The sequence below is a fragment of the Odocoileus virginianus genome, chromosome 1 (genome assembly GCF_023699985.2).
Source record: "Odocoileus virginianus isolate 20LAN1187 ecotype Illinois chromosome 1, Ovbor_1.2, whole genome shotgun sequence".
NCBI lineage: Eukaryota > Metazoa > Chordata > Mammalia > Artiodactyla > Cervidae > Odocoileus > Odocoileus virginianus.
Window position 1 is genome coordinate 106,068,793 of NC_069674.1, and position 12,746 is coordinate 106,081,538.

A 12,746-nucleotide genomic window follows, 5' to 3' on the forward strand; every position below is an offset into this window, starting at 1 on the left:
GAAATCCACCTTTAAATAGAAGAGCTTTGAGAGTTGGTTCATAATTCCTCATGGCTTCATTCCAGTGCCATTACAGGAACTAGAGTTTATTTTTCAGAGCAGTTTTAAGTTCTGAGCAAACCTGATCTGAGGGTGAGAGCTGGCATCTGATGTGCTCCATGACATGGTGGGGAATGTTAGGAAGGTGGACGCAGGTCTGATCTTCCCATGGAGACAGCACAGGCTGGGGTCTGGGCAGGAGGGAACAGGCTGCGCCCTGACTTGCGTCCCTGCTGCTCCATGCTCCTGCCACTGTCACCAAAACTGCCTCAATTTCCAACCCGTCCATCCCTCCTGTCCATGTGGAGGGTGGGGTCGAGTGACCCCTGATGTCCCTCCCATTATCACGTCCTCTGTCATCCAAGGAAACTTGAGGAGAAGGGGCACGATTTCCCAAGACTCGGCCTGTCCTTCCTTCCCTGGGGCTCACAGTGGTCAGCATGGCACCAGCTGGGGACTATGCAGGTTTGGGGGATGAGAGAGCCCCCTCCCACCTGCAGGCCGAGTCTTGTGGGGACAGACAAGCGAGTATTAATAAATAACCTCCCCAGAATGCGTATGTCTATAAACGGACACAGAGGCGCAGGGCGTCTGTGCAGGTAGCCTCATGCATTTTATCTAATCTGGATCTCAAGCAATCCTAATTTCTCTTAACTGAGAGACTTAATGTTTAGAGCTCACATTTGTGAGTCGACCCTGCCCTAACGTCTCCCATCTCCTCCTCTCTGGCCCCTGGCCCACCACCTTCCTTTCCTTTCCTCCCCTGGTGTTATCAGCCTGCAGTTCAGTCACTAATTTCTTTTTTTTTTTTTTTTTTTTAATTTTAATTTTTATTAGTTGGAGGCTAATTACTTTACATCATTACAGTAGTTTTTGTTATACATTGATATGAATTAGCCATGGATTTACATGTACTCCCCATCCCAGTCCCCCCTCCCACCTCCCTCTCCACCCGATCCCTCTGGGTCTTCCCAGTGCACCAGGCCCGAGCACTTGTCTCATGTACCCAACCTGAGCTGGTTATCCGTTTCACCCTAGATAATATACATGTTTCAATGCTGTTCTCCTGAAACATCCCACCCTCGCCTTCTCCCAGAGTCCACACGTCTGTTTATACATCTCAGTCTCTTTTTCTGTTTTGCATATAGGGTTATCGTTACCATCTTTCTAAAGTCCATATATATGTGTTAGTATACTGTAATGGTCTTTATCTTTCTGGCTTACTTCGCTCTGTATAATGGGCTCCAGTTTCATCCATCTCATTAGAACTGATTCAAATGAATTCTTTTTAATGGCTGAGTAATATTCCATGGTGTATATGTACCACAGCTTCCTTATCCATTCGTCTACTGATGGGCATCTGGGTTGCTTCCATGTCCTGGCTATTATAAACAGTGCTGCGATGAATATTGGGGTGCATGTGTCTCTTTCAGATCTGGTTTCCTTGGTGTGTATGCCCAGAAGTGGGATTGCTGGGTCATATGGCAGTTCTATTTCCAGCTTTTTAAGAAATCTCCACACTGTTTTCCATAGTGGCTGTACTAATTTGCATTCCCACCAACAGTGTAAGAGGGTTCCCTTTTCTCCACACCCTCTCCAGCATTTATTGCTTGTAGACTTTTGGATAGCAGCCATCCTGACTGGCGTATAATGGTACCTCATTGTGGTTTTGAAAACCTCGAATAGCCAAAGTAATCCTGAGAAAGAAGAATGGAACTGGAGGAATCAATCTGCCTGACTTCAGACTCTACTACAAAGCCACAGTCATCAAGACAGTATGGTACTGGCACAAAGACAGAAATATAGATCAATGGAACAGAATAGAAAGCCCAGAGATAAGTCCACGAACCTATGGTCACCTTATCTTCAACAAAGGAGGCAAGGATATACAATGGAAAAAAGATAACCTCTTTAACAAGTGGTGCTGGGAAAACTGGTCAACCACCTGTAAAAGAATGAAACTAGAACACTTTCTAACACCATACACAAAAATAAACTCAAAATGGATTAAAGATCTAAATGTAAGACCAGAAACTATCAAACTCCTAGAGGAGAACATAGGCAAAACACTCTCCGACATAAATCACAGCAGGATCCTCTATGACCCACATCCCAGAATTTCAGAAATAAAAGCAAAAATAAACAAATGGGACCTAATGAAACTTAAAAGCTTTTGCACAACAAAGGAAACTATAAGCAAGGTGAAAAGACAGCCCTCAGATTGGGAGAAAATAATAGCAAACGAAGCAACAGACAAAGGATTAATCTCAAAAATATACAAGCAACTCCTCCAGCTCAACTCCAGAAAAATAAATGACCCAATCAAAAAATGGGCCAAAGAACTCAACAGACATTTCTCCAAGGAAGACATACAGATGGCTAACAAACACATGAAAAGATGCTCAAGTCACTAAGTTCTTTGACTCTGCGACTTCACAGACTGCAGCACGCCAGGCTTCCCAGTCCTTCACCACCTCCCAGAGTTGGCTCAAACTTGTGTCCAGCTGTCCTGGCCCTGCCCCGGGCCCCCAGGACTGTGGCTGTGACGCTCCACCTTGGCTCCCGGACAGTGGATGTGGCCGTGATGGGAACAGTCTGGAGGGAGCTGGGCGTAGCTCACCTGAGTCCTGGTGGCTGTGCCTCAGGTAGACCGGGTCCAGCCTGAAGGCTCCGGTCAGGTCTGTCCTCTTTTTCACCCTGGTTTGAGACAAGAAACAGGACGTAATGAGGAGGCATCTCAGGTGTGTCTGCAGGGTCCTCTCCTCCTGCTGCTTCTCCTGCCCAGCTCAGCTGAGGCTACTGGTCCTTGAAACCCTTCCTAACACCCCCGCTCAGCACGGGCATGCCCCTTCCCTAGCCTGCAGCACAACATTAACCTCCAGAGCCCTGGGCCCCTGCAGTGGGGGAGGCATGGTATAATAAAAAAATTAGTATTTGGCCTTTGTCCCTGGTTCCAGCACCCAGTTCCTGAAACCCTTGGGACAACGGCTGGATGGGATGAAGCCTGGGCAATTGGCTGGCTTCAGGGTCCAAGCTGGCTGCCAGGAAACTAAGTCTTGATTGAAGGGGCAGAAGTGTGAATCCTGCCCCCTGATCTCCGAGAAAGGACTTGAGCTAGATCATCACCAACTGCCAGCGATTTAATCAGTCATACCTGTACAAGGAAGCTTCCTTAAACCCCTAGCCGATGGGGTGCAGAGAGCTTTGGAGCAGCTGAACCACATGGGCAGGCTGGGAGGGACCCACGCCAGGCAGGTAAGGGTCTCTGTGCCCCCCAGTCCCACCCCTGCCTCGTCCTAGCATCTCTTCCACTGGCCATTCATTCGGGTCCTTATAATACACCAGTAAATATAAATGAGTTGTTCTAGCCAACTGTCAGACCTGAAGGAGCAGTGGAAGGAGCTGTGGGAACCCCCAACTTTACAGCCGAGGTGGATGCAAGTGCGGTTCTTTGGGATCCGGGCTGTGAGACTTCTTGCCGGGGCTGTGCTTACACCGGTGTCAGAGCCGCACCAGGTTCGGGGACATCCGCTGGTTCTGGAGAGCAGGGGGACGGGGGCTGGAAGAGGAACCCAGCAGGTTGGAGTTCGTCCCTCTCTGTCCTTCCAGGCCTGGCACAGCCCTGGCCCTTGACGGGCATCACAGGCAGGTGTAGGATGAACAGGGACTGTCAGGCAGGAGGCACTGCCTGCACCATCCCAGGCCAGCCCTTCATGCCTCTGGGCACCTCAAAGCAATTGTGTGCAAATGCAATCCTGGAGGCAAACTAGAGAAAGAGCCAAGTCTGATGGCACTGAGGCTGGAAGCGAATGAGAGTCCCCGGAAGGTGAAACCCAGAGGGCATGAAGTAGGAAGCCAGGATGCAGCTCACAGAGGAGGATCAGGGAGCAAGGGGCTCGAGCTGACTTGAAGTGACTGCTTCAAAGGCTTAGAAGACAGTGAATTCCAGTAGCGTGAGCTTGTGCGCCATGTTGCATCCTGCAACATCCTGAGACCAAAGTCTTTGTCCCCTTCCCAGAAGCAGCAGACAGGCTGGGAAGGGCAGGAAGGGAAACTGGAGACATGAAATTGACAGCCAGGGTATGCGATCTGAGATTATGGAGATGAGAATTTCTTCCGCCCAGATAGAATCATGTTTATTTTTTCAGCTGTACCTTTTATCATCATTCACTATCCTGCTCCCTCAATTTTCATGAAGTTGAAAATGGTTGCAATTTATCTTTTTCCAAGAGACCATGTTTTTAAAAAGTGTCTTTTGCAGAGTGAAGAAAAAGAAACCTAAAACAAAAAACTGCAGTGAGCAGTCTTAAGCTGTTTGGGGCTGACCTGGAGGAGAACCCGAAGCAGGGGCTATGTGTGTGTAGTGTGTACACGGACCAGGCTGCACCCCTGGCTTTGGGGGACCATTTCCTCCAGCCTCTCCATGCTGAGGAAGGTCATGCCGAGCCATAGAGAGACAGGAGAGAAAGGGGATAGAAACAGCATCGCTCTCAGCAGACCTCTGCCCTTTGTATGTAAAGTCACACTGCCCTCTCCACAGACACTGGCAATGATTTTGTAGCTGCTTTTTTTAAGTTAAAAATACTATATGCCGTGTTAAAGCGATGCAGAAGGGCATAAATAACAACATATCCACCTCATCACGTGTGAAACAAAAGTTGCCCACAGGTTAGGTCTCCCCTACACGACCCTCCCCTCGCCGCCAGCCCCTCGGGAGGCCATGAGGCAGCATGCGGGTTTATCACGCCATTGGGTTCTACAGAATTTTCTGTGCAAATCACTAAGTGATCTAAGGTATTGTGTCACACATTTCTAAGTGAAACACAATGTAAGCACAAGTTGTTTAAACATAAACAGTGGCTTTCTCTGTGTAATTTTTAGAATTTGCTTTTTCTCTTAAAACGACACCTGTGAGCTTCTGACCTGGTCATCCACAAGGTGCTTGCTCACTTGTCCACTTTGACCAGCTCCCCGCAGGGCGCTGCAGCAGTGGATCCCAATCTGTGCCTGCTCTTACTGTGCCCCACGTGCCCTTGGACGGAGGACACTGTGTGGGTGCTCCCGGTGCGTCAGGGGCAAGCTGGGGACACCAGCCTAGTCGTGGGCCAGCAGGAAAGGCGCGGTGCCCGCAGCCTCGTGGGGAATAGCCAAGTGCTCCCAAAGGCCCGGCAGCCCATGCGCTCCTGATGATCCGCATCCCGGCCGACATCTAGCCAGGGAGACAATTTCCCACCATTGGCAGTGCTTCCTACGCCTTAACGTGCATTTCTAATCACTAACAAAGCTGAGTAACTTTGCCTCTATGAAGTGGCCACTCCCATTTCCTCTTTGGTGAGGACACGTTTGTTCATTTATTTATTAGGCTGTGTGCCTCTGTGTGGTAGACAGGATCGTAAAAATACGGTAAATATTAGGAATGCGGATCCAAAGCGTTGTCTGTGGGCTCCCTCTGTCCTCTGCCTGGCTGTGTCCCTCCAACGAGTGTGACTCAGTCATTGTGGGATGGGGCGTGGTCCTCACCAGTCTTGTCTTCACGCTTCTCTTGGCTGTCCTGGGCCTCTGCACTATTCGGCTCCACTTTCTTGAGTCCTACAGAAATAGCCAGCCAGAATACTTACTAGAATTGCCCTGAGACCTGGCATTGAGTCCGCATCTCCATTTCGTTAGGTTTCCTGGAATGACTTCCAAAAAACTGTGTCCTTTTCTTCATAAAAATCTACACAGATTGTAACCTATTTATTCACAATAACTTTTCTTGCTATTATAAAAATATTTTCTAAAAATTTTGACAGCAAACAGTAAAATTCTGTAAAGCAATTATCCTTCAGTAAAAAATAATTTTAAAAAAGACATAGAAAAAATTTTACACATGCTGTTTATCATCCATGTAAATAAATATAACCCTGAAAGTGCGGTGTATCTAGAAATCTTGCTGTGTTCTCTCGTTATTACCTTCTTAAAAGATTCTGTTTTCACTGACAGACACTCACACCATCTGAGAACCATGAGTTCTGTGGCTTGCACGGTAATCCTTGCACCATCACCTCTGTTGTGTCCAACTGTACAGGTTAGAATGCACGGAGCAGCCAAGGGTGGGCATTATAGCAGTTGTGGTTTTCTTTCTTTAAAGGCACTGCTTCTAATATTTTACCACCAAGGATATGTTTGCTGTAGTTTTTTTTGTAGATTTTCTTTTTTTATCGGATTAAGAAAGTTCTCTTCAGTTCCTCTTTTCTAAGAGCTTTTGTTCTGTGTGTTTTCGAATTTTTATCTACTGCTTTTTCCATATTTAATGTGACAATAACTTTTTTCCTCCTTTACCATTAAACATGATCAACGACATTTAAAAATCTGATATTTTTAAACCACCCTGGGATATCCAGAATGAACACATTTTGGTTATGATATACCAGCTTTTGTTTTCCTTTAAACATCATTGAATTTTGTTTGCCAAAAATTGACTTAGAATTTCCATATGTGATTTTATGAGCTTGTCCTGCAGCTTTTCTTTTTCAGCTTCTCATGTTTTTTTCAGAGACTTTCTGATGTAGACCATTTTAAAGTCTTTATTGAATTTGTTACAATATTGCCTCTGTTTTATGTTTTGGTTTTTTGGTATGCAGATTCTAGGTCCCCAACCAGGAATCAAATCTGCACCCCCCACATGGGTCATCTACTATGATATCATCTACTATGATAAAAGCATGAGAAAGAACATCAAGAAAAGAAGAAGAGATGGAGAAATTGGAAAACATGAAATAAATGAAATGGGATCACTGAATGTGAAATAGAAAAAGTGAAACAAGCTAGACAAAAGATCATCAAATAGTCCAGTTGTTTTAGTTGTTTAGTCCATGGCTGCTCATTAGAAACATATCTGGAGTTTTGGAGAAAATTTTAAAATCCAGATGCATAGCAGAATTATCTTGGAATTTTTTGAAAAATACAAATGCCCAGGTATTGCTTTTTTTTCTTGGAAGGCTGTCTTAGCCACCAAACCACCAGGGAAATCCTTTTATCTGGTTTTGGAAACAAAGTGACACTAACTTCATGATAAGTCTATGAATTACGTTTATAATTATACCTGTAGATGCCTTGACAGTTTGGTAGGACTTGCTGTTAGAAGAATCTGAATGTTTCTGTATAAACTGTACCTACTGACACATTTTCCTTAGGGCCATGAGCTGTTTCGGATTTCCTATTATTCTGATAACAGGTTTTTTGGAGTTGTTGCATGTGCACATTTGCAGGCAATTCTGGCATGCCGTTGCTCACAGGGCTCCCTATTGTTTAAAACCCTGCTGTGTCTGTGGTGTGTCCTTCTTGTGTTGCCAGCACGGCTGGCTGCGCCCTCTCCTCTATCCTGGCCCCTCTTTCTGCAGATCACCCATTTTATGAGGCAAATCGAGGACCAGCACATGGCTGTCGGCCTCGGCTCCTGCTGCCTCATTTCCTGTTTCATGAACGCCTCTTCACCTTCAGTACTTCCCTCCCTCCAGTTTGGGGGTGTTTACTCTGAGGCCGTCTTCTGCTTCCTTTGGGCTCTCATTCGTTACCTCTTGGCTCTTGTCTTTTCTGTTTAAGTTTTCTCCAAGCCCTGCTTCACTGTGGGCCACGAGTTCTGTCGCATCTTCATATTCATGCAGGTCTTGGGATTTCCAATGAACTGTTTCCCTTTGTCCATTGGCCTGTGGCTCCAGTGGTCTGTGGGGGTCTGCTCTTCAAAATGTAGGTACCAGCTTCGCTTTTCCTTGTGAAGTTTCATGATACTCTAATGAGGAAGATTTTCTTTAAACAAACAAAAGGGTGTGTGCATGAGTGTGTGCAGACATGCACATTCACACACACACATGAACAGAAACACCCTTTATAGGTACCAAAATTGCTCCACCTCGGAGGGGCCTGGCGGTGAGGAAGACCTGTCCCTGCCTGACACATTCCTGAGGGAGGATGCTGAGGAGGAGGGGCAGGGCTCCTGTTTCATGCCGAAAATATGGCTTCTTACATTTTTAAAAAAATCTACACCACCTTCTGTGTAGGGTCCCTGAATAAGGGTTCATGTTAGCTCTTCATGCCGATAATGCTATCAAGGGTCCAAGATGCCAAAAGCACCACGACCACGATGCAAAGAAACCAAGGAGATTCATGGAAAACTGTGCTGTTCTGCGCAGCTTCTAGAATCACACTTGCCATAACCAGAGTGATTAAAAATCTTCCCAAGTAACTGAACTTTTAAAAAACCCACTATGACAGGAATAAACAAAAGCTATAAAACTAAGAAAATTGATTTTATTTGGAAAAAAAATCAAGCTTATTTTTAAAGGCAGAGTAAAACATGCCCTTGGTGGAAGTTGAGGCTTTCTTTGGAGAAAATCTGCTTTTAAAAGACATTAAGGTCAGAGCACAGTGGTTCATATTTACATAGAAAAGTTTCAAAATACCCAAATGAACAATAAAAAGCTTATGAACAGAATAATGAAGTCATTATAGAACGTATTTCCTATGCTTGTAGTGAGGGCAAGTTTAGAAACTTCAATTATCTTGTCCATTTCAATATTTAGAAAATCCAACAAGTTTGCCTTAAATTACAGACAAACTGTTGGTAAAATTTCATTAAACCAAAAAGAGATGCTTCTGATTTTGAAGAATACAAAAAAGCCAGAGCAACTTAAAAAAATCCATTTGTATTTTGTGTGTTGTGTTAGCAAAATCTTTAAACATATCTATAAAAAAAAAAAATTCAAAGGTTTCGTTGGTGGCTCAGCAGTGAAGAATCCTTCTGCCAGTGCAGGAGACTTGGGTTCAATCCCTGGGTCAAGAAGATCCCCTGGAGGAGGACATGGCAACGCACTCCAGTATTGCCTGGAGAACCCCATGGACAGAGGAGGCTGGCAGGCTACAGTCCATGGGGTCACAGAGAGTCAGACATGACTCAGCAGCCAAACAACAACATAAAATCTGTACAACATAAGGCTGTGTGTTTGCTCGTTTTCATCTCTGAGGTGTTGAAGAATACTTGGCCTTTCCCAAAACCCAGTTCCCACGAGCATCCTTATTATGTGTGTCCTACTGTGTCAGGACAGCTCATTTTTACTGCAATACCTCTTAGAATAGCAAAATAGACTAACGTAATTCCCGGGATACACAGCACAGGGCAAAAAGCCTCTGAATAGACTCTTAGACCCGTTCCCTGTCACCAGGCTGCAAGACGTGCTCACATCCTCAGCCAACACTCAAGGGTCCCCAGTGTGGGAACTGCTTGGGGATTTGCCGCCCAGGTGGGTGAAGGGGCAGCTGCCATGAAACAGGAGAGAGATGCTGTGGTCCATCCGCTCTCCTTTACCTCTAGGCTGTACATGCCGGGGCTAAAGTCCAGAACTGTTTCCAGAATACAGAGAGAAAGTGGAATCAGAGTCAGCTTGAACAAAAGTGGGCATAGAATCTAGGCTCTATTTTGACTCTTTCACCCCAAAAATGCTCTTTTCCTTACCCAATTGGAACAATTCCAATGTATTCACTGTGTATCCTTTTGTGTGTGTTTGTAAAATGTGTATTGTTTTGCGTGCCTGTAATCAGTTGCATCCTGGGAGATACATAATTCTGTCTCTGACTCTTTTTACTCAGATATAGTTTTAAAACTTTACCCCTATTGTATCAAACATGTGGCTCTAGCATGGATGGTTATCTGCCATTAGTGATCCCATGCATGCCTCAGAACCCCAGTACCCTCAACTAAGAAACCAGAATAATTCCTGTGCCAATAAGGCTGCAATTGGATTAGATGAGCTGACATATGAAAAAGAAAAGGGCACCTAATAGCAGATAGTATCTTGAATATAAAATCTGTACTCAAGCATCTTTATTGCCATAAAGGAAAGACTTGGACCCCTGCTGCCAGTGAGGGCAGGGGAATTCTCCCCAGACAGCCCAAGAACTTAGGTTTGTATGTCACTTTTTGATAGAATCCAGTGCTGCAATTTAAATTGGCACATCATTTCTTCAAGCTAGAAGTTTCTCGAAAGCATCACTTGTGTATGCATGCTCCGGAAGCCTGGGGCCCATAGGAGCACAGGGCCAGGCTGTGTGTGGGGCCACTGGATTGTGCCAGGTGGGAAGGACACCCCAGCAATGGAGACCCACGGAAATGACTCTTTAAAGGCTCTCAGTAATTGATGAAACTTTGAAAAGTTGCAAGTATATGGAAAAACAACTACTTTAAAATGTGAACAGCTTATTTTAAACACATTCAAAATCCATGTGGCCCACAGGAAACCATCTGCAGTACCTGTGACCTATTCTGAGTTCTCTGTTGTGCACATGCCTGTCTCGGGGCCTTTACACTGGCTACCTCTCCCCCTGGACCCTCCTCAGGTGCCCTCTTTCAGATACCATGTCACCAAACATAGACAGGCATGGAGAACAGACCATATGAAAACCCAGGGAGAAGATGGCCATCTGTACACCGAGGAGAGAGGTCTCAGAGGGAACCAGCCCTTCTCACACCTTGACCTTGGACTCTCAGCCTCCAGAATTAGATGTCTATTGTTTAAACTGCCCAATGTATGGTTCTTTGTTATGGCAGACCTAGAAAGGTAATGTAAGCAAAGGGCCAAAAATAGTAGGTGTTAGTAATTACTATGTTAAAACACAAATCCTACCAGATCAAATTCCATCAATCAATGTTCATATTATCATTATGATATCGTAGGATGAACCCCTGTGTTTAGGAGAGACCTGATGGATGGATGATATCACCTCAAAACCCTTAACGATCATTCTGTTCAGGACCCTACAAACTCAGGAGAGAGGAGGCATATCCTCTATTATAAGTTAAATCTTTACTCATTTGTTTATTTAGCCTTTCAAACTAGCTGGTAGGAAGCTCCTTAAGTATTGATCCCCACCCTTCAAATTCCCCATTTCCGAAGGATAACTAATTGCCCTTTTCTGCGGCAACTTATCAAATACTGTGGACCACTCCTGTGTCTTGTGGCTCATGTTCAGGTTTCTCCTACAGATTCATGACCCTCAACTCTGCCTTCCCTTCTCTAACTGACTGAGCCTCCTCCCCTTTGCCAATGCCCCTCTGTGGGCTGGTGTCTGAACCGGACACAGGAGGAACGCTTCAGAGACACATTTACTCCCAGCCCCAGGCTCTGGCTGCATCTTCACCCAGCGTCCATGGCAGCCTCAGCCGTCACACCAGGCTCCGAGAAAAGCCCCTGATGAAACACGTCTTCTCTTATCCTTAACTCGCTCCCTGGCTTTCTGGACACAGGAATGCAATGCTGCTTTCATCGTATTCACCCTTCTCCCGTCTCAACATCCGGGTCATACATGAGTGGTCCCTGACAGATCCCGTCTCAACATCCGGGTCATACATGAGTGGTCCCTGACAGATCCCGTCTCAACATCCGGGTCACACATCGGTGGGCTCTGACAGCTGCAGTCTCCGCATCTGGAAGACGGGGCCTCAATGTCAATGTCCCCCTTGCAGGGCGACCTGCTGGGCCAGTGACTTCGGCTAATTAGTGTGTTGATGGAGCTGCACCTACCGGGACTCACTGAACATCCATTTCTGACATTATTTTACCCAGGAAACGACTAAAACACCACGGCTTATCACAAGACCATCTGGAGTCATCTCATTCCTTCTCTCATCAGCCATCAGCTGATCTGGCCAGGCTAATTTTGTGGCTTTTCTCAGTCAAATGGCTCACTGGCCACTGAGGACTCCTTAGCTGCTAGTTAACCTGCTCTGAGGCCAGCCCTTCTCCCAGAACAGAGGCCTTTGGGATACACATGGGGACTCACATTGACTCCATACCCGTTGGGTACTCTGGAGCCACAATCCATCCACCAACTCCTTCAGATAGCATCTGTGTGTGTGTGTTTCAGTTGCTCAGTAGTATCCGACCCCATGGACTGTAGCACATCAGGCTCCTCTGTCCGTGGAATTCTCTAGACAAGAACACTGGAGTTGGCCATTTTTACTTAGGGGTGTGATTGCTGGTTTGATTTCTCTCTCCCCTTTTGACACTGCCTTTTCTCCCCCAGCTCACATCTATCTCCTGCCTCCCTCTTCTCTTCTCTGCTTGACTCTGTGAATCTCTCTGGGTGTTCAATTCCAGAAAAGTAAACGACCCAATCAAAAAATGGGCCAAAGAACTAAACAGACATTTCTCCAAAGATGACATACAGATGGCTAACAAACACATGAAAAGATGCTCAACATCACTCATTATCAGAAAAATGCAAATCAAAACCACAATGAGGTACCATCTCACGCTGGTCAGAATGGCTGCTATCAAAAAGACTACAAACAATAAATGTTGGAGAAGGTGCAGAAAAAAGGGAACCCTCTTACACTGTTGGTGGGAATGCAAACTAGTGCAGCCACAATGGAGAACAATGTGGAGATTCCTTAGAAAACTGGAAATAGAGCTGCCATAAGACCCAGAAATCCCACTGCTGGGCATACACACTGAGGAAACCAGAATTGAAAGAGACACATGTACCCCAAAGTTCATTGCAGCACTGTTACAATAGCTAGGACATGGAAGCCACCTAGATATCTATCGGCAGACGAATGGATAAGAAAGCTGTGGTACATATACACAATGGAATATTACTCAGCTATTAAAAAGAATGCATTTGAATCAGTTCTAATGAGGTAGATGAAACTGGAGCCTATTATACAGAGTGAA

General features: G+C 45.6%; 1 protein-coding gene across 3 annotated transcripts in view; it reads right to left on the reverse strand.

The window, feature by feature from the left end:
- The window catches only part of DDC (dopa decarboxylase), an 89,745-nt gene that overhangs the window by 17,406 nt on the left and 59,593 nt on the right, over nt 1-12,746 (reverse strand). For all 3 annotated transcript variants that reach the window (XM_070472061.1, XM_070472058.1, XM_070472063.1), the window contains exon 10: nt 2,660-2,736. In XM_070472061.1, the coding sequence (XP_070328162.1) occupies nt 2,660-2,736 (77 nt within the window). The remainder of the gene's footprint in view (nt 1-2,659; nt 2,737-12,746) is intronic.